This window comes from Camelina sativa, chromosome 9 (genome assembly GCF_000633955.1).
Source record: "Camelina sativa cultivar DH55 chromosome 9, Cs, whole genome shotgun sequence".
In the NCBI taxonomy this organism is placed as follows: Eukaryota; Viridiplantae; Streptophyta; class Magnoliopsida; order Brassicales; family Brassicaceae; genus Camelina; species Camelina sativa.
The window spans coordinates 12,732,014-12,757,562 of NC_025693.1; the positions used below are offsets into that span (position 1 = coordinate 12,732,014).

At 38.5% G+C, this 25,549-nt stretch overlaps 3 protein-coding genes and 1 pseudogene across 3 annotated transcripts; 1 reads left to right on the forward strand and 3 right to left on the reverse strand.

Annotated features, from left to right (window-relative positions):
• On the reverse strand, positions 6,560–7,309 carry LOC109126403. The gene has a single exon (XM_019229932.1). It carries the CDS (start codon positions 7,307–7,309, stop codon positions 6,560–6,562), a length of 750 nt encoding a protein of 249 aa, XP_019085477.1.
• Positions 8,830–9,579, reverse strand: LOC109126404. The gene has a single exon (XM_019229933.1). The coding sequence runs from the start codon at positions 9,577–9,579 to the stop codon at positions 8,830–8,832; it is 750 nt and encodes a 249-aa protein (XP_019085478.1).
• Positions 11,129–11,878, reverse strand: LOC109126405. The gene has a single exon (XM_019229934.1). It carries the CDS (start codon positions 11,876–11,878, stop codon positions 11,129–11,131), a length of 750 nt encoding a protein of 249 aa, XP_019085479.1.
• LOC109126320 lies at positions 23,562–25,307 on the forward strand (annotated as a pseudogene).

A 25,549-nucleotide genomic window follows, 5' to 3' on the forward strand; every position in this document is an offset into this window, starting at 1 on the left:
TCGGAAACTCAGAACAGAAACAGAGCACAAATAGAAACAGAGCAGAACGAAAGTAAATCAAACAACAAGCGATTAACAGGATTAAAACAGGTAAATCAATAGACAAGAAAGGTCCTAAGGATGGATTCATATTGGCTAGACTTTGGATTATGGTCATCTAAACTGGTCAACAAACCTCAATCATACATGAGCTATCTCTAGACAATGATCTCCTAATACATGTTAATCCACTCTCATGGCAATAACAATCAAGCTAAGATATTTCTAAACTAGTTCTCACATAGCAAAGAACATATAGAAGCAGGCATTAAACAACAGATCATTTATGTCAAAAGTCAAACAAAACATCTAATCTCTTAGCATGCTTATGATAATCTCTAGATCTAGCCTTATCTAGCAACTTAGACATTGGTGAGATGCTAAGAAGCTTAAGATCTACCCTTACCCTCTCAGATATAAGGATAGCATAGAGCATATCTAGCCTAGAAGAGATCTATAACAAACAAGCTTAACCAATCCAAACAACCACAACCATCATCCAGCCTAACTCATCTTTAAGATCTAAGCAAACTACTCACAATCACTTAACATGATGAACAAATTCATAAACCCATAAATTAATGAAACTTGCATGATTAGATAGAAGAGATAAAGATCTACAATATTGGAGAAGGAATCAAACTCAAAATCTTAATACTTTGAAAGTTATTCAACCAGCAAGTATCAGAGATTTCTCTTGTTTTTCTCCTAAAGTGGCTAACAAATCTAAAAACAAGAAAAGCAAAAATCAATAATTCCCAAAAGGGTAAATACTAGGTTTACAGATTTTCTCAAAGGTGGCTCTCTTTGGTGGCTGCAGGGTACAAGGCTTTATATAGAAAAATGAGGGGAAGCCCTAAAAATGCTAAAAGACAGAATAGAAGGGTGGCTCGGTCAACTCGACCTGGTGCTCAGAGTGACCTCTTCTTCTGCTTCTTCCATCCGGTCGAGTCCATCTCCGCACACGGTTGAGTGTCTGGTAGAGTGGGCGGTCGAGTGGAACTTCGGACCTTGATTCTTCAGCTCTAACTCCCTTGTTTTCTTCTCTTGATAGCTTCAATCTTCCTCAGCATTCCTTCCATGCTTCTTAGGCTCCAAAATAACCTGTTTATGCAAGAAACTATGCAAATGCAATGCAACTTTACCCTAATGCATAAACAGTCCTAAAGATATGCAATAAAGGCCAAACTAGATAGCAAATGATACAAAAGAGGTGAAAATACTAAGGGAAAACAAGGTAAAATATATGAACATCAGTGAAGAGAGTCGGTTGTCCTTAGACATGGTCTCTTGGATCTTTCTCCAATGTAGGCATCAGGTGGCTCCCTTGCATAGTCTTCTTCTTTCCTTGTTTCGACCATACAGTTTGCGGTTGGCAGCTCCGCTTCTCCCTTTCCTAGACCTTCTAGGCCTCGTGGTGGTGGAGCATAGAATGAGGTAATAGCAAAACAAAACTTTGTATGGTTTTCTCTTTCTTCTTCTCGGGAGTGCTTGAGTGAGTTGGGGTTGAAACTTTTGATTTTCATAGAACCTTGTAACTTGTCTCCCACGGCTTCTACTTCAAGTTCTTTGGCTCCTAAGGTTGGTCCTCCTTTGTCGAGATTTGATAGAGGATGAATAGGGTTACCTTGTGGTTTGGTAAAAGAAAATTTTCTTTTTTCTAAAAGGAAACATGAATGTTTTCCTTTTTCGTCAAGGGTTTCCTTTTCTTCTCCTTCCTCCTCGTCGGGTTGAACTTCTTCTTCCTTGTGTCCAGCAACACGTGAGGTGAGATCCTCAATCTTATCAGTAAGATCTTGGTTCTTCTCTTTTACTTCCAATTCAATCTCCTTAAGTAGCTTGTGGCTCTCCTTCGTGAATGTAAACTTTTTGGATAAGACTTCTCCAAATCGTTTTTGTTCAAAACCGAGAGATCAAACATCTTCCTTTCAGCTTCATAGGCTCGGTTCTCAAGCTTCTCCAAATGCTTCCTTGTGCTTAAATCATTGTTGAACAAAACTCCATACTTGGACTCATAGTCCTTTGTTAAGTCAGAAACTTCATTGGCCAAGTCTCTAATGTTGATAGCATTGTCTTGAGCACTCTTGAGATGTCTATCTTGTTCTTCTTCAAAACAATGGAGCTTCTTCTCCATGGCTTCAGCATCTTTAGATCTTTGATCCTCTATTCTTTTAACTGTAACAGCAATGTCGTCCATTTTGCTTGAAAGATCATAATCGATTTTGTCAAGCTTCTCATGCAGCATCTTCATAGTCTCATCTTGAAGATCAGCTAAATGACTTATTAGGTTCAGCATCTTTTCTTCCTCAGCTCTTTGTTGAGTAGACACACGAAAATTGTCTTGATAGATGAAACAAGAACTATTTGTGGGTGTGATATGGATTGATGGATGTATGCAATGGAGAGATATGAATGGATGGATGGTAAANTACCCAAAGTGTTTGATCCTAACATTCTAATCCCAAATGGTCCTAGTTCTACCCTTTAACTTCATCTCTTCTCAAATACCCTTTTCTCTTTTGTTTTTAAGCCTTAGGAGAGGTTTCTTATTTGAATCATCTAGTGGAATGGGGGTTTTTTTCTTATTTGCTATGGTTCCCTTTTCTTCTTATTTCTTAAGACATAAAAGCTTTTTGCTAGACTCTTCTTTCCTTTCTTTCATTTCTTTGATTAGAACCATCTTCAACAATCTTATACTTCCCATTCTTTCACTAGAGCTTAAATTCTCTTAAATACATTCCCCTCCTAAAGACTCTAACCTTTTTCTTTCTCTTTTTCTCTTTTCTTTTCTTTTTCTTTTTCAAAACAACCAAGTCCCAAACCCAACAATTAAACCACCTAGTCCTATCTAGTTTGAAAATTGCAAACTAGAACTACACAAGGCTTTACTCTTGTCAGCTCAAATCTAACACTTTCTACCAAGCTCAATCCCAAAATAGGCCTCATACGCACAATAATAAACATGGCTTGAAAGAAGGGTTGGTTATGGGTAGGGGAAACTGATTTTTATGATGAATCAGCTACTTGGATCAACAAGAGTGGTAAACAGGAGAAAGATGATCCAAATATGTATATGGTACCCATGAGTTTAAAGCAATGCACAAATTGATAATTAAAAATCAATATTAGGTTCTTATAAATAAGAAATGGCATCAAATCACAACATGCTTCAGTTTAGACCATAATGCAATTTAGGAATTCAAGGCTTGGTTCAATCTTATGCTTCTAACCACTCAACTAACATCAAAGTACTATTAACTTAGGCATTTATCCTAGTCTAGTGAATTAAGCAAGCTAACAAGGAAAAACTCATCATAGATCCCTAATGTAAATATTATACAATCCTACATGAAACATGCTAAACAAGATGTTAATATGCAATGCAAACTACATGAACACTCTTTTTTTTTTTTAAGATTTTTGCAAAATAAATTTCAAATTTTTAGGGTTTTTCTATGCCTTAGATGCTATGCAAATACTAATATGAGGATGCTAAAAATTTGAAATAAGAACACAAAACACAATGTCAAATGCTATCTCAAACCCTCCCCCAAACTTAAATCACACAGTCCTCTGTGTAAAAGAAATTTGTAAGAGGATTCAAGACCAAAAACAAAACACAATTTCAAATGCAATGATATTTACAAGTGAAGGTGATAGTGGTACCTCAAGGGTGGTGGAAGAAGTTGTCCACATCCATTTGCATGCTGTCAAAGGAGTAGTTGGGGGCTTGTTGGTGACTTGGAGATGGAGATTGGGGCAGCTCGACGATGACGATCGACCAAGACTCGGTCGAGTGCGTGCTCGAGTGGGGGGTCGAGTTGGACTGCGAGTCTTCTTTTCTTCTTCTATTCAGACTCTCTTGCTTCCCTGACCATGAAAACACCAAAACAAAGATCAAAATACCAAAACCCTAATAATNCTCGGCCAACTCGACCCGGTGCTCGGTCGAGTGACCGGTCGAGTTGGCTATTCTCGTGCAGCTTCCACTCGGTCGAGTCCCTCTCTGCATACGGTCGAGTGTCTGGTCGAGTGGGTGGTCGAGTGGGACTCTGGACCTTGGTTCTTTAGCCTTAACTCTCTTGCTTTCCCTTCATGATTGCCTCACTTCTCCTCAGCATTGCTTCCATTCTCCTTAAGCTCCAAAATCACATGATTATGCATGAAAAGATGCAAATGCAATGCAACTATACTCTAATGCATGATTGGTCCTAAAGCTATCCAATAATTGTCAAAATGGATAGCAAAAGATGCAAAAGATGTGAATTTACTAAGGGAAAACAGGGTAAAATATATGAACATCAACACCCCCAAACTTAGTCTTTGCTTGCCCTCAAGCAAATAATCAAGACATAAGAAGGTAGGTGAGGTTTGAAAGTGGGATCTCAGCTCCTAAAGCTTGCAAATAGACCATCTAGAATCAATGTACAAGTTACTAGTACTATGATGCAAGTTGAATGAGTTGTACTTAAAGATTTTAGACATGCATATCACAAGCTTTACTGATTTGAGCCTTAGATATCCACGTGCATTCAAATCAACCATTTCCTTTGACATTCATTAATCAAGAACATGAATCAATTCTATGCAATGCTTAAAACTCATTTGGCTTGGAGATAAAGGTTTTGAGACAATGATGGTCTCTTTAGAGTGGGGCTTATCAATATCAAGGTTCTCTCATAAAAATGGATTGAGCTTTAGAAGAATGCTAAAGGTAAGAACACTTAGGCACATACAAGAACAAAACCTTGTCTACCCAAAGGTACCCAAAGTGTTTGATCCTAACATTCTAATCCCAAATGGTCCTAGTTCTACCCTTTAACTTCATCTCTTCTCAAATACCCTTTTCTCTTTTGTTTTTAAGCCTTAGGAGAGGTTTCTTATTTGAATCATCTAGTGGAATGGGGGTTTTTTTCTTATTTGCTATGGTTCCCTTTTCTTCTTATTTCTTAAGACATAAAAGCTTTTTGCTAGACTCTTCTTTCCTTTCTTTCATTTCTTTGATTAGAACCATCTTCAACAATCTTATACTTCCCATTCTTTCACTAGAGCTTAAATTCTCTTAAATACATTCCCCTCCTAAAGACTCTAACCTTTTTCTTTCTCTTTTTCTCTTTTCTTTTCTTTTTCTTTTTCAAAACAACCAAGTCCCAAACCCAACAATTAAACCACCTAGTCCTATCTAGTTTGAAAATTGCAAACTAGAACTACACAAGGCTTTACTCTTGTCAGCTCAAATCTAACACTTTCTACCAAGCTCAATCCCAAAATAGGCCTCATACGCACAATAATAAACATGGCTTGAAAGAAGGGTTGGTTATGGGTAGGGGAAACTGATTTTTATGATGAATCAGCTACTTGGATCAACAAGAGTGGTAAACAGGAGAAAGATGATCCAAATATGTATATGGTACCCATGAGTTTAAAGCAATGCACAAATTGATAATTAAAAATCAATATTAGGTTCTTATAAATAAGAAATGGCATCAAATCACAACATGCTTCAGTTTAGACCATAATGCAATTTAGGAATTCAAGGCTTGGTTCAATCTTATGCTTCTAACCACTCAACTAACATCAAAGTACTATTAACTTAGGCATTTATCCTAGTCTAGTGAATTAAGCAAGCTAACAAGGAAAAACTCATCATAGATCCCTAATGTAAATATTATACAATCCTACATGAAACATGCTAAACAAGATGTTAATATGCAATGCAAACTACATGAACACTCTTTTTTTTTTTTAAGATTTTTGCAAAATAAATTTCAAATTTTTAGGGTTTTTCTATGCCTTAGATGCTATGCAAATACTAATATGAGGATGCTAAAAATTTGAAATAAGAACACAAAACACAATGTCAAATGCTATCTCAAACCCTCCCCCAAACTTAAATCACACAGTCCTCTGTGTAAAAGAAATTTGTAAGAGGATTCAAGACCAAAAACAAAACACAATTTCAAATGCAATGATATTTACAAGTGAAGGTGATAGTGGTACCTCAAGGGTGGTGGAAGAAGTTGTCCACATCCATTTGCATGCTGTCAAAGGAGTAGTTGGGGGCTTGTTGGTGACTTGGAGATGGAGATTGGGGCAGCTCGACGATGACGATCGACCAAGACTCGGTCGAGTGCGTGCTCGAGTGGGGGGTCGAGTTGGACTGCGAGTCTTCTTTTCTTCTTCTATTCAGACTCTCTTGCTTCCCTGACCATGAAAACACCAAAACAAAGATCAAAATACCAAAACCCTAATAATTATGTACAGAGATACCTTAGGGACTTCCTCCCTAGTGAGCTTGTTTAAAGTCACTAAGCTTGACTTCTTCTAGCTCTTCAAGCTTGGTTTGGAGACCAAAGAGGTGATGAAATCCCCCCTGGTTCTACTTGATAACCTTGGTGTTCCTTCTTGATCACTACTTCCTTAACACTTGAACCATGTTTCTTCTTAAGCTTGAGTCTTGGTGTTGCCTTCTTCAAAGACCTCTTGTTGAGCTGAGCTTGAAGTTTCTTCACTAAACCAGCTAGCACTTGAACTGAACCCTGTAATTCTTGGACAGTTTTGGCTTGGGCTGAACCTTAATCCTAGGGTCCTCTCCATCCTCAAAAACTTCACAACTAGCTTTTTCCTCTACTACAAAATGCTGACCTACAATAGTAGGGTGATGTGTTGAATTCTTGATGTCAAACTTCATAGTGAAGTCTTTAGCAAGGTGGAGCTTGATGGTTCCCATCTTAACATCAATTACAGCCCCAGTTGTGGCTAAGAATGGTCTCCCCAAGATGAGAGGATCTTCTGGCTCTTGGTCCATGTTCATGATCACAAAATCAGTTGGGATTCTAGCTTTCCCTATCTTGACTGGAAGATCTTCAATCACTCCAAGCACATCCCTCTTGGATCCATCTGCTAGGCCAATATAGAGATTACAAGGCTTAAAATGTTCATATCCCAACTTCTCAGCCACTGAGTATGGCATTAAGCTCACTGAAGCTCCTAGATCACATAGACACTTGTTGAAGTGCATATAACTGATGGAGCAGGGTAGGTTGAATGAGCATGGATCCTTAAGCTTTGTTGGGACAACAACTTTCCCAATCTCTCTCAAATCGTTCATGTCTTGATCATGACCCTTCTTCTTGGATAATTCAAGAAGCATATCCTTGAGGAAAGGTTGATTAGCATATTTTTCCAAAGGAGGTCCTCTATCTTCCTCCTTCTCCTCAATGAAAACCTCTTGTTGAATGGCCATTACTTTCTCTTGTTGCAAAGCCATCATTTCCTTTCTCTCAATGATTTCCCTTAGTTCCTTCAGCTTTTGTGCTTGAAACGTCCTGGGAATGGAAGAGGTGGTTTGTAAGCAGGAGGAATGTATCTAGCAGGCTTAACAGCTTCTGTCTCTTCAACTCGATCGGTCACTCGAGTTGACACTCGGTCGAGTGCCTGTTCGAGCTCATGGTCGAGTGCAATGCTGGATTCAGTCNTACACAAGGCTTTACTCTTGTCAGCTCAAATCTAACACTTTCTACCAAGCTCAATCCCAAAATAGGCCTCATACGCACAATAATAAACATGGCTTGAAAGAAGGGTTGGTTATGGGTAGGGGAAACTGATTTTTATGATGAATCAGCTACTTGGATCAACAAGAGTGGTAAACAGGAGAAAGATGATCCAAATATGTATATGGTACCCATGAGTTTAAAGCAATGCACAAATTGATAATTAAAAATCAATATTAGGTTCTTATAAATAAGAAATGGCATCAAATCACAACATGCTTCAGTTTAGACCATAATGCAATTTAGGAATTCAAGGCTTGGTTCAATCTTATGCTTCTAACCACTCAACTAACATCAAAGTACTATTAACTTAGGCATTTATCCTAGTCTAGTGAATTAAGCAAGCTAACAAGGAAAAACTCATCATAGATCCCTAATGTAAATATTATACAATCCTACATGAAACATGCTAAACAAGATGTTAATATGCAATGCAAACTACATGAACACTCTTTTTTTTTTTTAAGATTTTTGCAAAATAAATTTCAAATTTTTAGGGTTTTTCTATGCCTTAGATGCTATGCAAATACTAATATGAGGATGCTAAAAATTTGAAATAAGAACACAAAACACAATGTCAAATGCTATCTCAAACCCTCCCCCAAACTTAAATCACACAGTCCTCTGTGTAAAAGAAATTTGTAAGAGGATTCAAGACCAAAAACAAAACACAATTTCAAATGCAATGATATTTACAAGTGAAGGTGATAGTGGTACCTCAAGGGTGGTGGAAGAAGTTGTCCACATCCATTTGCATGCTGTCAAAGGAGTAGTTGGGGGCTTGTTGGTGACTTGGAGATGGAGATTGGGGCAGCTCGACGATGACGATCGACCAAGACTCGGTCGAGTGCGTGCTCGAGTGGGGGGTCGAGTTGGACTGCGAGTCTTCTTTTCTTCTTCTATTCAGACTCTCTTGCTTCCCTGACCATGAAAACACCAAAACAAAGATCAAAATACCAAAACCCTAATAATTATGTACAGAGATACCTTAGGGACTTCCTCCCTAGTGAGCTTGTTTAAAGTCACTAAGCTTGACTTCTTCTAGCTCTTCAAGCTTGGTTTGGAGACCAAAGAGGTGATGAAATCCCCCCTGGTTCTACTTGATAACCTTGGTGTTCCTTCTTGATCACTACTTCCTTAACACTTGAACCATGTTTCTTCTTAAGCTTGAGTCTTGGTGTTGCCTTCTTCAAAGACCTCTTGTTGAGCTGAGCTTGAAGTTTCTTCACTAAACCAGCTAGCACTTGAACTGAACCCTGTAATTCTTGGACAGTTTTGGCTTGGGCTGAACCTTAATCCTAGGGTCCTCTCCATCCTCAAAAACTTCACAACTAGCTTTTTCCTCTACTACAAAATGCTGACCTACAATAGTAGGGTGATGTGTTGAATTCTTGATGTCAAACTTCATAGTGAAGTCTTTAGCAAGGTGGAGCTTGATGGTTCCCATCTTAACATCAATTACAGCCCCAGTTGTGGCTAAGAATGGTCTCCCCAAGATGAGAGGATCTTCTGGCTCTTGGTCCATGTTCATGATCACAAAATCAGTTGGGATTCTAGCTTTCCCTATCTTGACTGGAAGATCTTCAATCACTCCAAGCACATCCCTCTTGGATCCATCTGCTAGGCCAATATAGAGATTACAAGGCTTAAAATGTTCATATCCCAACTTCTCAGCCACTGAGTATGGCATTAAGCTCACTGAAGCTCCTAGATCACATAGACACTTGTTGAAGTGCATATAACTGATGGAGCAGGGTAGGTTGAATGAGCATGGATCCTTAAGCTTTGTTGGGACAACAACTTTCCCAATCTCTCTCAAATCGTTCATGTCTTGATCATGACCCTTCTTCTTGGATAATTCAAGAAGCATATCCTTGAGGAAAGGTTGATTAGCATATTTTTCCAAAGGAGGTCCTCTATCTTCCTCCTTCTCCTCAATGAAAACCTCTTGTTGAATGGCCATTACTTTCTCTTGTTGCAAAGCCATCATTTCCTTTCTCTCAATGATTTCCCTTAGTTCCTTCAGCTTTTGTGCTTGAAACGTCCTGGGAATGGAAGAGGTGGTTTGTAAGCAGGAGGAATGTATCTAGCAGGCTTAACAGCTTCTGTCTCTTCAACTCGATCGGTCACTCGAGTTGACACTCGGTCGAGTGCCTGTTCGAGCTCATGGTCGAGTGCAATGCTGGATTCAGTCTGCTTTGCACAATCTTCACTCTGGGCTTCAAGAAATGACCAATCCTCCCCAGCTTGAACCTCACTGTCCTCAGTGACAGTGTCTTCATAGAGATTAATAGCTTTAGCTGTAAACTCCCTTTGGTGTTGAATAGCTTGTTCAGGAAGTTGGTATGGCTTAGGAGATGCAGTAGAAGCAATGGAGCTCTCCATGTACTTGACCTTAGAGTTCATGTCATTAGAATAGGAATTCAACGTTTGGTTCAGCTCAGAAAACTGCTTTGCTACCTCAATCTGCCCAGTTGCTTCCCCAAGTAAAAGTTGCTGCATGATAGCTCTTAAGTCATGTTCTTGGGCTTGTGAAGGCTGCAACACTGGAGGGTGACACCATTGAGCCTGGAATCCTGGTTGATGTTGCCATGGTACAGAATGGAACATACTGCTGTGAAACATGATGAATNAATTAAGCAAGCTAACAAGGAAAAACTCATCATAGATCCCTAATGTAAATATTATACAATCCTACATGAAACATGCTAAACAAGATGTTAATATGCAATGCAAACTACATGAACACTCTTTTTTTTTTTTAAGATTTTTGCAAAATAAATTTCAAATTTTTAGGGTTTTTCTATGCCTTAGATGCTATGCAAATACTAATATGAGGATGCTAAAAATTTGAAATAAGAACACAAAACACAATGTCAAATGCTATCTCAAACCCTCCCCCAAACTTAAATCACACAGTCCTCTGTGTAAAAGAAATTTGTAAGAGGATTCAAGACCAAAAACAAAACACAATTTCAAATGCAATGATATTTACAAGTGAAGGTGATAGTGGTACCTCAAGGGTGGTGGAAGAAGTTGTCCACATCCATTTGCATGCTGTCAAAGGAGTAGTTGGGGGCTTGTTGGTGACTTGGAGATGGAGATTGGGGCAGCTCGACGATGACGATCGACCAAGACTCGGTCGAGTGCGTGCTCGAGTGGGGGGTCGAGTTGGACTGCGAGTCTTCTTTTCTTCTTCTATTCAGACTCTCTTGCTTCCCTGACCATGAAAACACCAAAACAAAGATCAAAATACCAAAACCCTAATAATTATGTACAGAGATACCTTAGGGACTTCCTCCCTAGTGAGCTTGTTTAAAGTCACTAAGCTTGACTTCTTCTAGCTCTTCAAGCTTGGTTTGGAGACCAAAGAGGTGATGAAATCCCCCCTGGTTCTACTTGATAACCTTGGTGTTCCTTCTTGATCACTACTTCCTTAACACTTGAACCATGTTTCTTCTTAAGCTTGAGTCTTGGTGTTGCCTTCTTCAAAGACCTCTTGTTGAGCTGAGCTTGAAGTTTCTTCACTAAACCAGCTAGCACTTGAACTGAACCCTGTAATTCTTGGACAGTTTTGGCTTGGGCTGAACCTTAATCCTAGGGTCCTCTCCATCCTCAAAAACTTCACAACTAGCTTTTTCCTCTACTACAAAATGCTGACCTACAATAGTAGGGTGATGTGTTGAATTCTTGATGTCAAACTTCATAGTGAAGTCTTTAGCAAGGTGGAGCTTGATGGTTCCCATCTTAACATCAATTACAGCCCCAGTTGTGGCTAAGAATGGTCTCCCCAAGATGAGAGGATCTTCTGGCTCTTGGTCCATGTTCATGATCACAAAATCAGTTGGGATTCTAGCTTTCCCTATCTTGACTGGAAGATCTTCAATCACTCCAAGCACATCCCTCTTGGATCCATCTGCTAGGCCAATATAGAGATTACAAGGCTTAAAATGTTCATATCCCAACTTCTCAGCCACTGAGTATGGCATTAAGCTCACTGAAGCTCCTAGATCACATAGACACTTGTTGAAGTGCATATAACTGATGGAGCAGGGTAGGTTGAATGAGCATGGATCCTTAAGCTTTGTTGGGACAACAACTTTCCCAATCTCTCTCAAATCGTTCATGTCTTGATCATGACCCTTCTTCTTGGATAATTCAAGAAGCATATCCTTGAGGAAAGGTTGATTAGCATATTTTTCCAAAGGAGGTCCTCTATCTTCCTCCTTCTCCTCAATGAAAACCTCTTGTTGAATGGCCATTACTTTCTCTTGTTGCAAAGCCATCATTTCCTTTCTCTCAATGATTTCCCTTAGTTCCTTCAGCTTTTGTGCTTGAAACGTCCTGGGAATGGAAGAGGTGGTTTGTAAGCAGGAGGAATGTATCTAGCAGGCTTAACAGCTTCTGTCTCTTCAACTCGATCGGTCACTCGAGTTGACACTCGGTCGAGTGCCTGTTCGAGCTCATGGTCGAGTGCAATGCTGGATTCAGTCTGCTTTGCACAATCTTCACTCTGGGCTTCAAGAAATGACCAATCCTCCCCAGCTTGAACCTCACTGTCCTCAGTGACAGTGTCTTCATAGAGATTAATAGCTTTAGCTGTAAACTCCCTTTGGTGTTGAATAGCTTGTTCAGGAAGTTGGTATGGCTTAGGAGATGCAGTAGAAGCAATGGAGCTCTCCATGTACTTGACCTTAGAGTTCATGTCATTAGAATAGGAATTCAACGTTTGGTTCAGCTCAGAAAACTGCTTTGCTACCTCAATCTGCCCAGTTGCTTCCCCAAGTAAAAGTTGCTGCATGATAGCTCTTAAGTCATGTTCTTGGGCTTGTGAAGGCTGCAACACTGGAGGGTGACACCATTGAGCCTGGAATCCTGGTTGATGTTGCCATGGTACAGAATGGAACATACTGCTGTGAAACATGATGAATGACTCGGACAGGCACTCGGTCGAGCACAGGCTCGAGTGGATGGTCGAGTCGACTGGGAAGAGAGGTCTATTTGTATCCGGCTTCTGACTCGATCAAGTACTCGATCAGGCACTCGGTCGAGTGGTGGTCGAGTTGAGGGTCGAGTTGGTACCTGAAACTCAATCACAGACAAGCAATAGAAGAATCGAGATCAGTAGCGAACAAGTGGATAAACAAACTTAATCTTAGACTTCTATTGATCCTAATTGTCACAAAACACACTCAAATGGGCAACGGCGCCAAATTGAAACAAGATATATTTGTGGGTGTGATATGGATTGATGGATGTATGCAATGGAGAGATATGAATGGATGGATGGTAAGGTGTTTCAATTCCCCTTATGCAGTTGCAGTATAAGAGGTGTCAATCCAATCTAAGAGTTGTGAACAATCAAGATGTGTATATGAGCCTAAGTTAAGCCAAATATGCAAAGGATGTTTGTCACTAACAGTCCTATTGATGAAATGAAAAGATCAGAAAGTAAAGCTACTAGAACTAGATGCTAAATATAAATGGAACAGAATGATTATCACTAATATGAAGCTAGAACAGAAATAGAAACTATACTAATGAACTAATGCAAGACAAGTAATGAACAGGACAATAAGTAAATGCAACAGAAATGCAACTGGGATTGGACAAGAGATAAGACAGGACAACTACAAATCATAAACCAAAGTTCTGGGGATGAACTCGAGCAAGCACTCGATCGAGTGTGGATCGAGTGCAGGGTCGAGCTGGGCAAATCCGTGAAACAGAGCAATACAAGAAAAACAGAGCAATACACAAGCGAATCAAACAACGATAAGACAGCAGGATTAAGACTTAAAAATCAATAAACAAGGAAGGCCTTGAGGAGGGATTCATGGGCTGGACTAATGAATGAGGTCATCTAACTTGGTCAACAAATCTCAAGGAAACTTTGAGCTAATCTCTAGACATATATTTCTAAGACAAGTTTAATCCACTCCCATGGCAAGAAACAGTCAAACCTATGCATCTCTAGACTTGTTCTCAAAAAGTAAAGAATCTACACAAGAAGGCATTAAGCAATATGTCTCATACCAAACAAGACCTCTAATCTCTTAGCAAGCCTAATGGTAAGGTCTAGATCTAGCCTTATCTATGCTTCTTAAACATTGGTGTGATGCTAAGATGCTTGTAATCAAACCCTACCCTCTCAGTTATAGGATCAGCATTAAGAACATCTAGCCTAGAAGAGATTCTACCACAATCAAGCTTGACCAAAGCAAACAAACCTCAAACACAGCCCAGCCTAACCCATCCTCAAGATCCTAAGCTACTACTCACAAGAACACATGATGAACATCAAAGTCATAAACCCAGAAAATACTGAAACTTGCATCAAATGAAAGATAAAACAAAGATCTACAATATTCAAGAAGGAATCAAACACGAATTCTTAATATCTTGAAAGTTATGAAACCAACAAAATCCAAGAATCTTATGTTTTCTCTCTTAAAAGAGTACAAGATCTAAGAAAAATAAAAGTGCAAAAGGAATAATTCCCAAAAGGGTAAAAACTAGGTTTCTGACTATTCTAAAAAGCTGGACTCTTGGTGGCCGCTGGGTACAAGGTCTTTAAATAGAAAAAGTAGTGGAAGCCCAAAAAATGCTAAAAGACAAAATAGCTAGGCGGCTCGGCCAACTCGACCTGGTGCTCGGTCGAGTTGGCTTCTCTCGTGCAGCTTCCACTCGCTCGAGTCCCTCTCTGCACATGGTCGAGTGTCTGGTCGAGTGGGCGGTCGAGTGGGACTCTGGACCTTGGTTCTTCAGCCTTAACTCTCTTGCTTTCCCTTCATGATTGCCTCACTTCTCCTCAGCATTGCTTCCATGCTCCTTAAGCTCCAAAGTCACCTGATTATGCATGAAAAGATGCAAATGCAATGAACCTATACTCTAATGCATGATTGGTCCTAAAGCTATGCAATAATGGTCAAAATGGATAGCAAAAGATGCAAAAGATGTGAATTTACTAAGGGAAAACAGGGTAAAATATATGGACATCAATAGACTTGGTGGGGAAGTCGGAAAGGATCTTGGTATTGGTATCACTACAAGAAAACACACGTTTTGCAATGGACGAATATATAGCGAATCCGTCGCAAATCGCTAAAAGCGAAAGATTTGCGAGGGAAGTCCGTTCCTCACAAATCGCTTCTCGCAAATTGGTCAACGTTGCAAATCCCTCGCAAATTTTGCGAGGAATATTTTTCCGTTGCAAACTAATCGCAAATTGCGAGGAATCGTTTGAATAGCAAGTTCCTTGCAATTTGTGTATCTAGTAAATCCCTCGCAAATTTGCGAGGCTTTTGCAATAATAATTTCCGTCGTAAATAATAATAATGGTATAAAAAAAATAGCAATTTTCATTTTGGTAAACTTAATTAAAATTAAACCTGTAATTAGAATTAAACCTGTAATTAGAAACATTGTAAACTTATATAAATTAAAGTTGAAATTAGAATTACTAAGTATAAATTTACAAGAAAGAGTGTTCAAAGATTAAAGAAAGGTTCTAAACTAAACATTCATTACATGCTTAAGAAAGGTTCAAAAGATAAAGAAAGAGAGTTCATTAGGTTGCTTGGCCGGTGGTAGCTTCTCCGCCGGTTGCTTGTCTGGTGGTAGCTTCTCCGCCGGTTGCTTGGCCGGTGGTTGTGTTGCCGCCGGTTGCTTGCCCGGTGGTTGTGTTGCAGGCTGCTGGATCTTCTCGGTTAAACCTTGCACCAAACTCAGGATCTTTCTCTGCAAGATATTCAAAGTATGCATCATAACTATGCATCTTCTCTGAATTTTCATGTAACTGAGTCGCCTGAGTTGTAAGAACAGCTTCGGCAGCAGCAAGCTTGGCAGCTAGAACAAGTGGATCTTCAGTAGGAGGATGCGGTTGACCAATGTGAGCTGAAGATGCTTCTGCTTGCAAATTACCAACCCCATATATCCGGTTCTTTTTCTTCGGAGCAACCTGCCAACATAACAGAGACAGACCAACAATTAGACAATTATACAAAGATACATAAAACAAAGATACATAAACAATGAAGCAAGAATTTACCTCGGCATATATTTGGTTCTTCACAGTAACTGATAACCCGCCAGAAGCACTACTCTCCATATTATGCCCAGAGAGTAGCAAAATTCAGCTTCAGCTATCCTCGATGACACTTGTTGGTAGACTTTCTCAGACATTCCATCAACAAAAGACCCATCAGGTTTCCTATGAGTCTTTTCTAGGACAAGGAGGAAATCAGGTAGTGGCTCACCGGTTTTCTCAGACTAAAACAGAGATATGAAACAAGTATTTGATTAAATAGTGATCAATGCTCATAAACAGTGAATAAACATGTGTTAAATAAGTAACTTACTAGGTATACTTACATGCTTTCGTGCTCGGGCTTTAAAAGATGTCTAACCAGAACGGTGTTTGTGTATTTCGGTGCCTTCAGGATCACTATATCGAGCATTACGGCTGTTGATACTCTTTGCTTCAGATTTTGGTTCACGCCAAAACTTGACCAAGCCTTCCCATACTGTAGGATCAAGCCACTGCGGCATTGCATCATCACCTTTTTGCTTCCACTTACCCTTCCATCGAGACACTTGATCACTCATCCGGGACTTCAACTTGGATTCAAACTCAGATCTAACTCTTCCATTGATGGACGGGTCTTTGTTATATGTTTGCTTCAAAAAATATAACATGCATCAGTAATTAAAACACAAAATCTATAATTAAAACACATCAAACACAAATTGTACTTACCGCAAAAGTTTCAAACCACCGATTTACAACCGGACCTGGTGTTTGGGTCCAATTGGCATGAGCTGCTTTGAAATCTCTTTCAAAAATGGCCCAGACAGTAGCAGCAACAGAAGAGTCCTGGTCAAACCTACAAAGCAAAAGATAAATTGTGTGAGGTACTATGAAAANAAAAAAAAAAAAAAAAAAAAAAATAGAGAGGAGAAGATAAGTTGAAACAGTCTCACCAGAGGGTGCCCGGAGGTCGCTTAGGATCTAGTTTCGGTAAGGAAGTCGGTCCGGGACTTGCAAGTAACTCTTCCAAAGTAAAAAATGATTGCTGTGGAGACATACTGTTGATGCGCGAAGTTGATTGCTGAGGAGGATTCTCATCATGCATAGCCGGAGAGCTTCCATGACGATTATCCTGAATCTCCGGTGATGTACCTTGAGAAGAAGCGGGAGAAGGTAACCTTTGGGGAGGAGCAGAAGCAGAATGTGTCCTTCGAGCAGAGACTGGAGGACTTAACCCTTGAGAAGCGATGAAGTTTCTGTAAACATTTTGGTTTACAGAAATGTTTTGGTCTCGAGAAGACATCTGAAAGCAGAAAAAAAAAACTGATTAGAAACACAAAAATTGAAATAACCCTAAAATTAACCAAAAACCCTAAAATTGAATTAACCCTAAATCGACTTACATAAAACCCTAAATCGAATTCGAAACCCTAAAATTGAAATATCATAACCCTTAAAATCAAAATGAAAATCAAAATCGAATTCAAAACCATAAAACTGAAATAAAAACCCTAAAATCCTAAACCTTTGTCTCGCAAACATTAACCCTAAATCGAAATTGAAACCCTAAATTGTAAAAATGAAACCTAGATCCTGAAATTGAACGACAGAAGAGAGAGGAGAAGTAGACTAACCGAGGACGAGGAGATTAGCCAGAGAAGAGAGAGGCGGAGGAGTCGAGTAACCGGAGAAGAAAACTACCAAAGAAGAAAGAAATCGGAAGAAGAAGAAACCAAAGAAGAAAGGTGGAGATTGATCGGAGAAGAGAGGTGGAGATTGATCGGAGAAGAGAGGAGTTAGGGTTCGAGGTTTTTTGCGGCTGCGGATTAGTCGAGGTTTGAGCTACGCTCAAACTAGGTTTTCTATTTATATAGAAAAACGCTGCGTCGCAAGTCCCTCGCAAACTTTGCTAGGGATTAGCTAGGGTCCCTCGCAAACTTTGCTAGGGATTAGCTAGGGTCCCTCGCAAATCCCTAGCAACCATATAAAAAATATGTAATTTATATTTCCAGACTTAGCGAGGATTGCGAGAGATACTATAAAAAATATTTCCAGAATTTCCTAACATATAAAAAATATGTAATTTATATAAGAATTCTATGAGAATATTGAGAATTGCAAACATATAATGTCATTAGTGTTTAGGGTTAAAGTTCAAGGATTTAAAGTTGTCATTTGCGAGAGAATTGCTATGATCTGAGATATTTGCGATGGATTTGCGAGTAATTTAGGGTTTAGGTTTTGAAATTGTCTTTTGTGGCCTATCTTTGATTATAAATCCTGGATTCATCTTTTTAATCATTAATAGTAACGAATTTAGTCTTTAGGGTTTAGGTTGAAGGGTTTAAAGTTGTCATTTGCGAGGGAATTGCTATGACTTGATAAATGTGCGATGGATTTGCGAGGAAATTGCTATGCAACTAGCAAATCCATCGTAAATTTGTCGCAAACCTTGAATATCTAATTTATAAAAAGCATCAAAATGATTTAAAAAAATTAGTCAAAGAAAAGTTTCAAGTATATTATAAGGTCCAATAGGCTCATCATACTCTTTTCTATCATCAAACTTTTTAAATTGTCCAATTTTGCACCTTCCTCTAATCATTAACTATCTTCTAACTATCTTCCTATATGTTCATTACATTGAGACAAATATTTGACAAATATTCCAAAATTATCCAATTCTCCAAATATTTTGTGTTGCACTGCCCTATCTTTGATTTTAAGTCTTGGATTCATCTTTTTAAACATTAATAGTAATGTAATTAGTCTTTAGGGTTTAGGGTTTGAAGTTGTAATTTGCGAGGGAATTGCTATGATTTTCTTAATTTGCAATGGATTTTCGACTAATTTGCTATTTATCTAGCAAATCAGTCGCAAATTTGTCGCAACCTTGTATATTTAATTTATAAAAACCATCAAAAAAATTTTAAAAGTTAGTAAAATTAACTTTCAAGTATATTATAAGGTCCAATGTCTCATCATACTCTTTTCTATCATCTTTTTCATCATTAATATTAATGTATTAGTAATGTATTTCAGAATAATTCACCTTAAATATGAATACATTGAAATGTATTTCATAATAATTATATTAAGTTTTGTAATATTTAAAAATAAATAATTTCCTAATTTTGCAATGGATTTGCTATGGCTATCACAGTTCACTTGCATGGCCATAGCAATTTTGCTATGGATTCTTTTTTCGCAAATGCGTCGCAATGTTCGAGTGATTTGCGAGAGAGGTGACCTTCCCTGCGAATTTGTCGTAAATGCCTCGCAATTGAGCAGCGGATTTGCGACGACTGGCTTCCTCGAAAATTTGCGAGGGATTTGCTAGGTATTTTTTATTTCTCGTACTTTCCTCGCAAATCCACCGCAAATTTGCGAGAGCTATTGTCCGTCGCAACTCGTCCTCGCAAAAGGCGTGTTTTTTTGTAGTGTATGAGCGGTTTAAATTGGCTCCGGCTCTCCTTGGATAAGGTCTTTGAAAATGTGATGGACGGTGACTTGGGATAGGTTCCCAATCTTCATAAATATCATATGGTGTGGGAGATGGTCGGATTCTAGGGTTGCCTTGGTAGAAAGCTTAAGCTTCTTCTTGGTGTTGAAATTTTCAAAAATTGTTGCTTTCATGAATTTCTTCATTAGGGACCCAATATGTCATGCAACAGTAGAAGTCTTTGAGCTCTCAATGGTGTCAATGGTGTACCCCATGTTGATAGATCATAAGTCTCATCACTCTCTCTTGGCAAATCTTCATAATGGTTCTCCTTAGTATTTTCTTCAAAGTAAGCATCTCCTTCATTGGTTTGGTAGTGTTCTTCTTTAGTCCACTCCTTGGACTTGTTAGGATCGGTTGGATACTCAAGTGAGGCTCCATATCCTTCTTCCGCATAAATAGGTTTAAAGACTTGATCATAACTCCAGTTGTTGCGTTCGTCCGGGTTGTTGAATAAGGTTTGTAAAGCTTCAACCTTCCACTCTAGGCGGCTCTCGATGGTGTCAACGGTGTACCCCATGTTGATGAGCTTTGTTCCATGATCTTGTAAATCTTCAAAGTGGTTTAAAACTTGGTTGTTGATGGCATTGATTTGTTCCTCCAAGTACGTAAAGTCCTTGGTGATAATCTCGAGTTTAGCTCCAAATTCGATACTCATCTTATCCAATTTAGCATTTAAAACTTTATCAGCCTCCTCTTGACTTGATAAAAGTTCTTCCATCATCTTCATAAGCTTGTCTTCAGTGTAAGAGCTCCTTGAAGTGATAGGTTTTCGAGTGTCATAACAAAAGTTTTCATTGACATCGACATTCATGACTTCTTGCGGATCAAGGTACTGGTCCGTTGCAAAGCATGGTACGTCCGCATGGTACGGCGTGTAAGAATGGTCAGCTGGGCAGTAAGCTGGTCCTAGTGGTGCTCGGCCTTCAGACGGTCGAGTAAAAGAACGGCGACAAGGGCGCCTAGGAGGTGGTGCATCGGCTGGTCGAGAGTGACCAATGCGTGAACCGTGCAGCGAGTGGGCTTGCGGACCGGATGGGTCTTCGTCCGTGGCTCGGTGGTGTGACATGAGCTCAGCAATAGTGCAATTCTCAAAATCTCCTGGGAGAGCGTCGAGGTTCATCCTCAAGGTCTCCTGAAACAAGTGAGAATCAAAAGAAAAAAATAAAAAGCAAGGTGTCCTAGACGTTACTCTAGTTCCTAAACTCTTGTAAACAACAATCTCTCCCCGGCAACGGCGCCAAAAATCTTTGATGTGTGTGGTTTTTCACTCCAAATCTTTTATCTTAAAAAGACCACACGATGGCTGAAAGTGCACAGCTAATCGGTAGTAGTATTTAATGATCGATCCCACAGAGAGAGAGAGCTGTTGTTTAACGGAATCCGACGAAAGTAAGTAAGGCTAGGACTCAATAAAAATGAGGGTTTTGTTGTCACGGTCGTAGTAATCAATAAACAAAAATAAAAGCAAGTAAAATAAATGAGACAAGCGTTGGGCATCAAGGGGAATCGTAGGGGATCAATAATCTATCTATCTAGGAAAGTTTAGGATTAGTTTCTTTATCTAAAACTCGAATTACGAAACATGAATGAACCGTTAACTTATAGTTCACAAGCTAACCGTCTAAGATCTTTATACTCCGTTACTCAACTGTCGCAGGCAACGACGCATAGATCAAAGCATTTTAAACAAGTTCGATTCTAATCCATGGATTCCATAGGTAAGGGGTATGTGCTTCCTATGACTCCTCACACATCTAAGCTAGGTTAAGCACACATGCAAGTTTTTGGCAAAGCATACACACTTTAGATCATAGTTTGTTCCTGAGGCTACCTTAAAGCAGTAAGCAAAGACTTAAAATTAAAGCATATAATAAACTAGAATATAAATCTAACAAACCCTAAAAATTGCCATCTAAACTAAGATCATCTTCCCCTTTTGATTATCCCTTTAAACCCAACTAGAAAACTACTCTAGCATGTTTAAGGGAATCATCAAAGCAAGGTTTAAACAATTCATAAACATAAAAAAAAATAAATAGAGAAAAAGGGTTTAGATATTACTTCAATGATTGTCAAACAAAGTGTAAGATCTTCTTTATTAGAAACAAGAACAAAATAGAATAGAAAGAGTTGGTGGATCTCAAAGCTTCAAAGAGAGGAACGAGAGAGAGCTTCAGGACGTCGGCTGCCCCTCTGGTCGTGTCTCTTGGCTGCTCCAATGATTGCACACTCTAAATCTAGGTTTAGATGAGTATTTATAGGGTTTTGTCTAGGTTTAAGGTTTTGTAAGGGTAGAAACGTCTTTTCTTGTTAAGTGCATGGCAAGGGGCTGTGTAGGAAGCTTCTAGAACGTGGTGGCTCCTCCGGGCCGGGCCGCCGTGATGATTGCTAATCGGACCGTCATTAAAGTTCACTTCGCTTGTTGGTTTTCCTTACGTCGGTTTATAACACGTCTTGGTAAATCGGGCATAAATTCCTGATGATTGAATTGATTGACTTGATTTCACTTCGAGGAGAAAGATGACTCTTCCAGCTTTCCGTAGACACCAAGTACGTCGAAATGTGAGTTCTGCAAGTTCTTCAAAAGTATCCCGTACTGTAAAGCTCTGAATCTTTCCTGAAACGTATTTTTCTTGTCTTTTGGTCTTTTTTGCTATAAAACCTGTAAAACTTTCTTGAAACTTAAAATACTTGATAATAGACATTAAAGCTTTGAAATCATATCAAACTTTTCCTAAATGCATACGAAAACTATAGCTAAAATGAGTAAAATAATGATGTTATCAAAAACCGATATTAGTTTTGTATCATTAAAGTTTTACGTTGTTTTTATAACTGAAGTAAATTATCTTTACGTCAAACGGTGAGGCGTCACATTAACAAACCGATGTGAATATAATTAAGTTGGTTAATTATTGACATTACCCTCTAAATAAAACGACGTTAAAGAGCTTATTTTTGTAGTGACATTGCAATATGCTCGAATGCTTTCTGTAATTTGAGGTTATATTCTACTTTAGGCGGGAATATGGTCGAGAAATGTCCTTTACAGTGTCAAATGGTACCGAACCCGACACAGCGTTTCTTGAGTAATCAAATATGATTAGTGCCTTCGTGGAAAGAAAAAGGCACATAAAAAAATTCCTAACTGAAAACATAAATTCACACACCTTTATAACGGAAGCGTTGATTTCAACCTAATAGGGCTTTCTAAACTAGAGTGAGCATGCTGAAATTGGTGCTCGTGATATTTTTGTTGGGTAAATATCTGTTAAATTTGCTTTGATTCATTATTTGTTTCGTCACAAATAAGTCGGCTACCAAAAATAAAACTTAATACGTTAATCTCGGAGCAAATTAAAAAAAATAGTAAAAATTTTAAAATATGGATAACGCTCCGCTGTTTGACAAAAAAGAGGATTTTTTCTCTTTTCGTAGTTTTTTTGTATAAATGAAACATGGGTTAAAATTACTTACTAATAAAAAGGGTTATTTAAAGCTCCTCAGACTATCCACATCAGCCAATTCTAAAACTCTATAGAAGATGCCATGTCACCTTCTAATATCTCTTCTTTACCCTTTTTTTTTCTTCCTTTTCCTTTTTTTCCCAAATAAATTAGAGACAATACAACGTATTGTTTTGTTTTGATGGAAGTCAATTAAAAGGGACATCTTCGTAATTACTTAAGTCCATTGATAAACTTTGAGCTAACAAGCCCATAAATCTAAAACATTCCAAACTCGAGAAAAAAAAAACCTTCTTCATCGAGAACTCTTCCTCCGCTCTCCACCACCGTCGTCGTCTTCCCAAAACCTTAAATTCCAATCGATTCATCTTATACAAGAAACAACAGTTATCAAACCTCTGAGTTTCCCTACTCCATCTTCTTCAAAGTCCAATTTAATGGTTATTATTTCCAAAGTCATCAACAGTTTCAGAATTAAAATCTATAAAGTCGACTATCCTTGCCGATTATACAACCAACCCAAAAAAATATAGAGAACCACTACAATCTATAGATGGAAAAATCGATACTACAAGCCCCTCCCCAGCCATTCACCTTTCGAATTTTTGATAACATTGATGGAGACTTTTGCAAGGAAGATGTTTTAGTCCGCCTCATCCATTTTTGGGAAGCTCGAAATTTCAAGAAAGGAAACATGCTTATGGGCGTTGAACTGCTTCTCATCGACTCTAAGGTATGTTGACCATATATGTTTCCAATAAACTCACATGAAAAACGAAACCTAACTGTCAAACTTACAGTCTAATGCAGTCCAATCTTACATACCAGCAAACCGCCTATTCCGCTATGAAGGTCGTCTAAAATCCAACTCTGTTTACACTCTCAACAATTTCATGATCATTGCCAGCAAAAAGGTGTACAAAGTGTCAGACCACAAACACGGGATCGTCTTTACGGAGAAAACATCAATGGTATTGGAGCCTATTGGAGACCATCAGATCGACGAACAAAAGTTTTGTTTCCATAACTATGAAGATTTCGCCTCTATTGTAGACACAAATGCAGATCTATTTGGTCAGTTAATCTTAACGGTTGTTTATTTATTTAAACCTTAAACTTTGATCTATTTTCATACCGTCTTATTTCCCTGTATGTTGTAGATGTTATTGGCCAGTTACGCCTAATTGTTGGCGACAATATCCACTCCCCTTCAACACTAGAAACAGCACCGCAAGTGGAAGGCAGCCGATCAAGTGATAGAGTGTTCTTACATCTCCAACTGAAAGAGTAATGCATTCTACCGTTATTTTTTAAAAGCAAACCCATTACTAAGTTTACAAACAACTAAATAACATAATTCTCATATTTAGTGGCCAGACTATTCGTATATACCTCTAGGGAACCATTGCTGCACTATTTAGAAAAAGATGGAACAAAAGTGAAGTCAAACCAGTTGTCCTCCTCATCACTACTGTCAACCCAAAAACAGTAGGACGTATGTAATCTTTTCTGACACTCGACATAATCTTGGTAAAGAAGAACAGACAAATTAAATATCTAACAAGAAAACTTTTCTACATATTTGCAGCTTCTATGGCACTCAGCTCAACATTTTCCACACGCATATTCTTTGACGCAGACGTCGCAGAAACCAAACAATACCTGACATGGTATTCATTTCATTACTTACTAATAAACACATCTCCACTTCCTCTTGAAATCGAATCTTAGTCAGTTTTGGTTAACAGGTTAGGTGATAATGGTCACAACACTCCAAAAATTGCAAGCTCCTCCTCTGCCATTACCAAACTTGAGACAGTTACAATCCAGGAAATTCTCCAATTTCTACAAAATGAGAATCCCCACGTGATGTTCGACTTTCCATTTAATTACAATTCTTCAAACTTTTGAAACAGCTTCATCTAACTAAACAGTTTTAAACACAAAACAGGAAGCTAGCTTCTACTGTTTTGGTACCATTCTTGACATACAACCACAGTATGGTTGGTACTACATTTCATGCAGCAAATGCAACAACAGACTTGAGAAGGCTGATACATCTTTGTACTGCAACTATTGCAAGGAATCCAACAACATCGGTGTCATCAGGTTTCATAAATTCTAACTCACACATGTTCTTTACATAATCTTTCCCTTTTAAAAAAAAAACAGAATTTAAAGATTTTCATGACTACACAGATATCGTTTTGAGATAAGAGTATCTGACCAAAACAAAGATGTTGCAACTTTTGTTGTCCTCGATAGTGAGGCCACCAAAATTGCTGGGCGTAGAGCTGCTGATGTTTTATACGAGGAAATGGAGGTATTATAGATCAACTATAATTTTTCTTTTTAAATTTTACTTTTCTAACTTCTACACTCATGCTCAGGCTTCCAGCACAGCTTCGTATACTGAAATAAATTTGCAGACCCCAGAATGTTTAAAACATATTGTTGGCAATACTTGCAAATTCTAAATCAAGCTCTCTCAATACAACTTCAAAACTTCTCGCCAAACTGTCTCAATCTCCCGCATTTTGGAAACCATCACTGACCATCCAGCCGAATCAGAAGAAGGAAGTTCTACCAAGTTGATTCCTGAAATTCAGAGTACTACCACTACAGGCAAATCTCGAGGAAAATCACATGTCAATGATTCAACCGATAAGAATGGATCTACTCAGGAGAAACGTCCCCGCCTGGATAATAAGTAGTGCTATTCTTTGTTTTCATAATTTCCATTGTGTGTCAAGACTTATGCTTTCCCACTGTCTTTCTATGAACTCTATGTGTTCAAAGGCTTAAATATATTGAATAAAGTATGTTGCTTTCTCACTATCAAAGCAGTTATGGTCAAGTACATATTTGAAATATTATTAATTAAGACAGAGATTAAAATCTAATCACAAGAGTTGTTCTATCTATATTGCAAATCAAAAGTCGGAAAACTCCAACA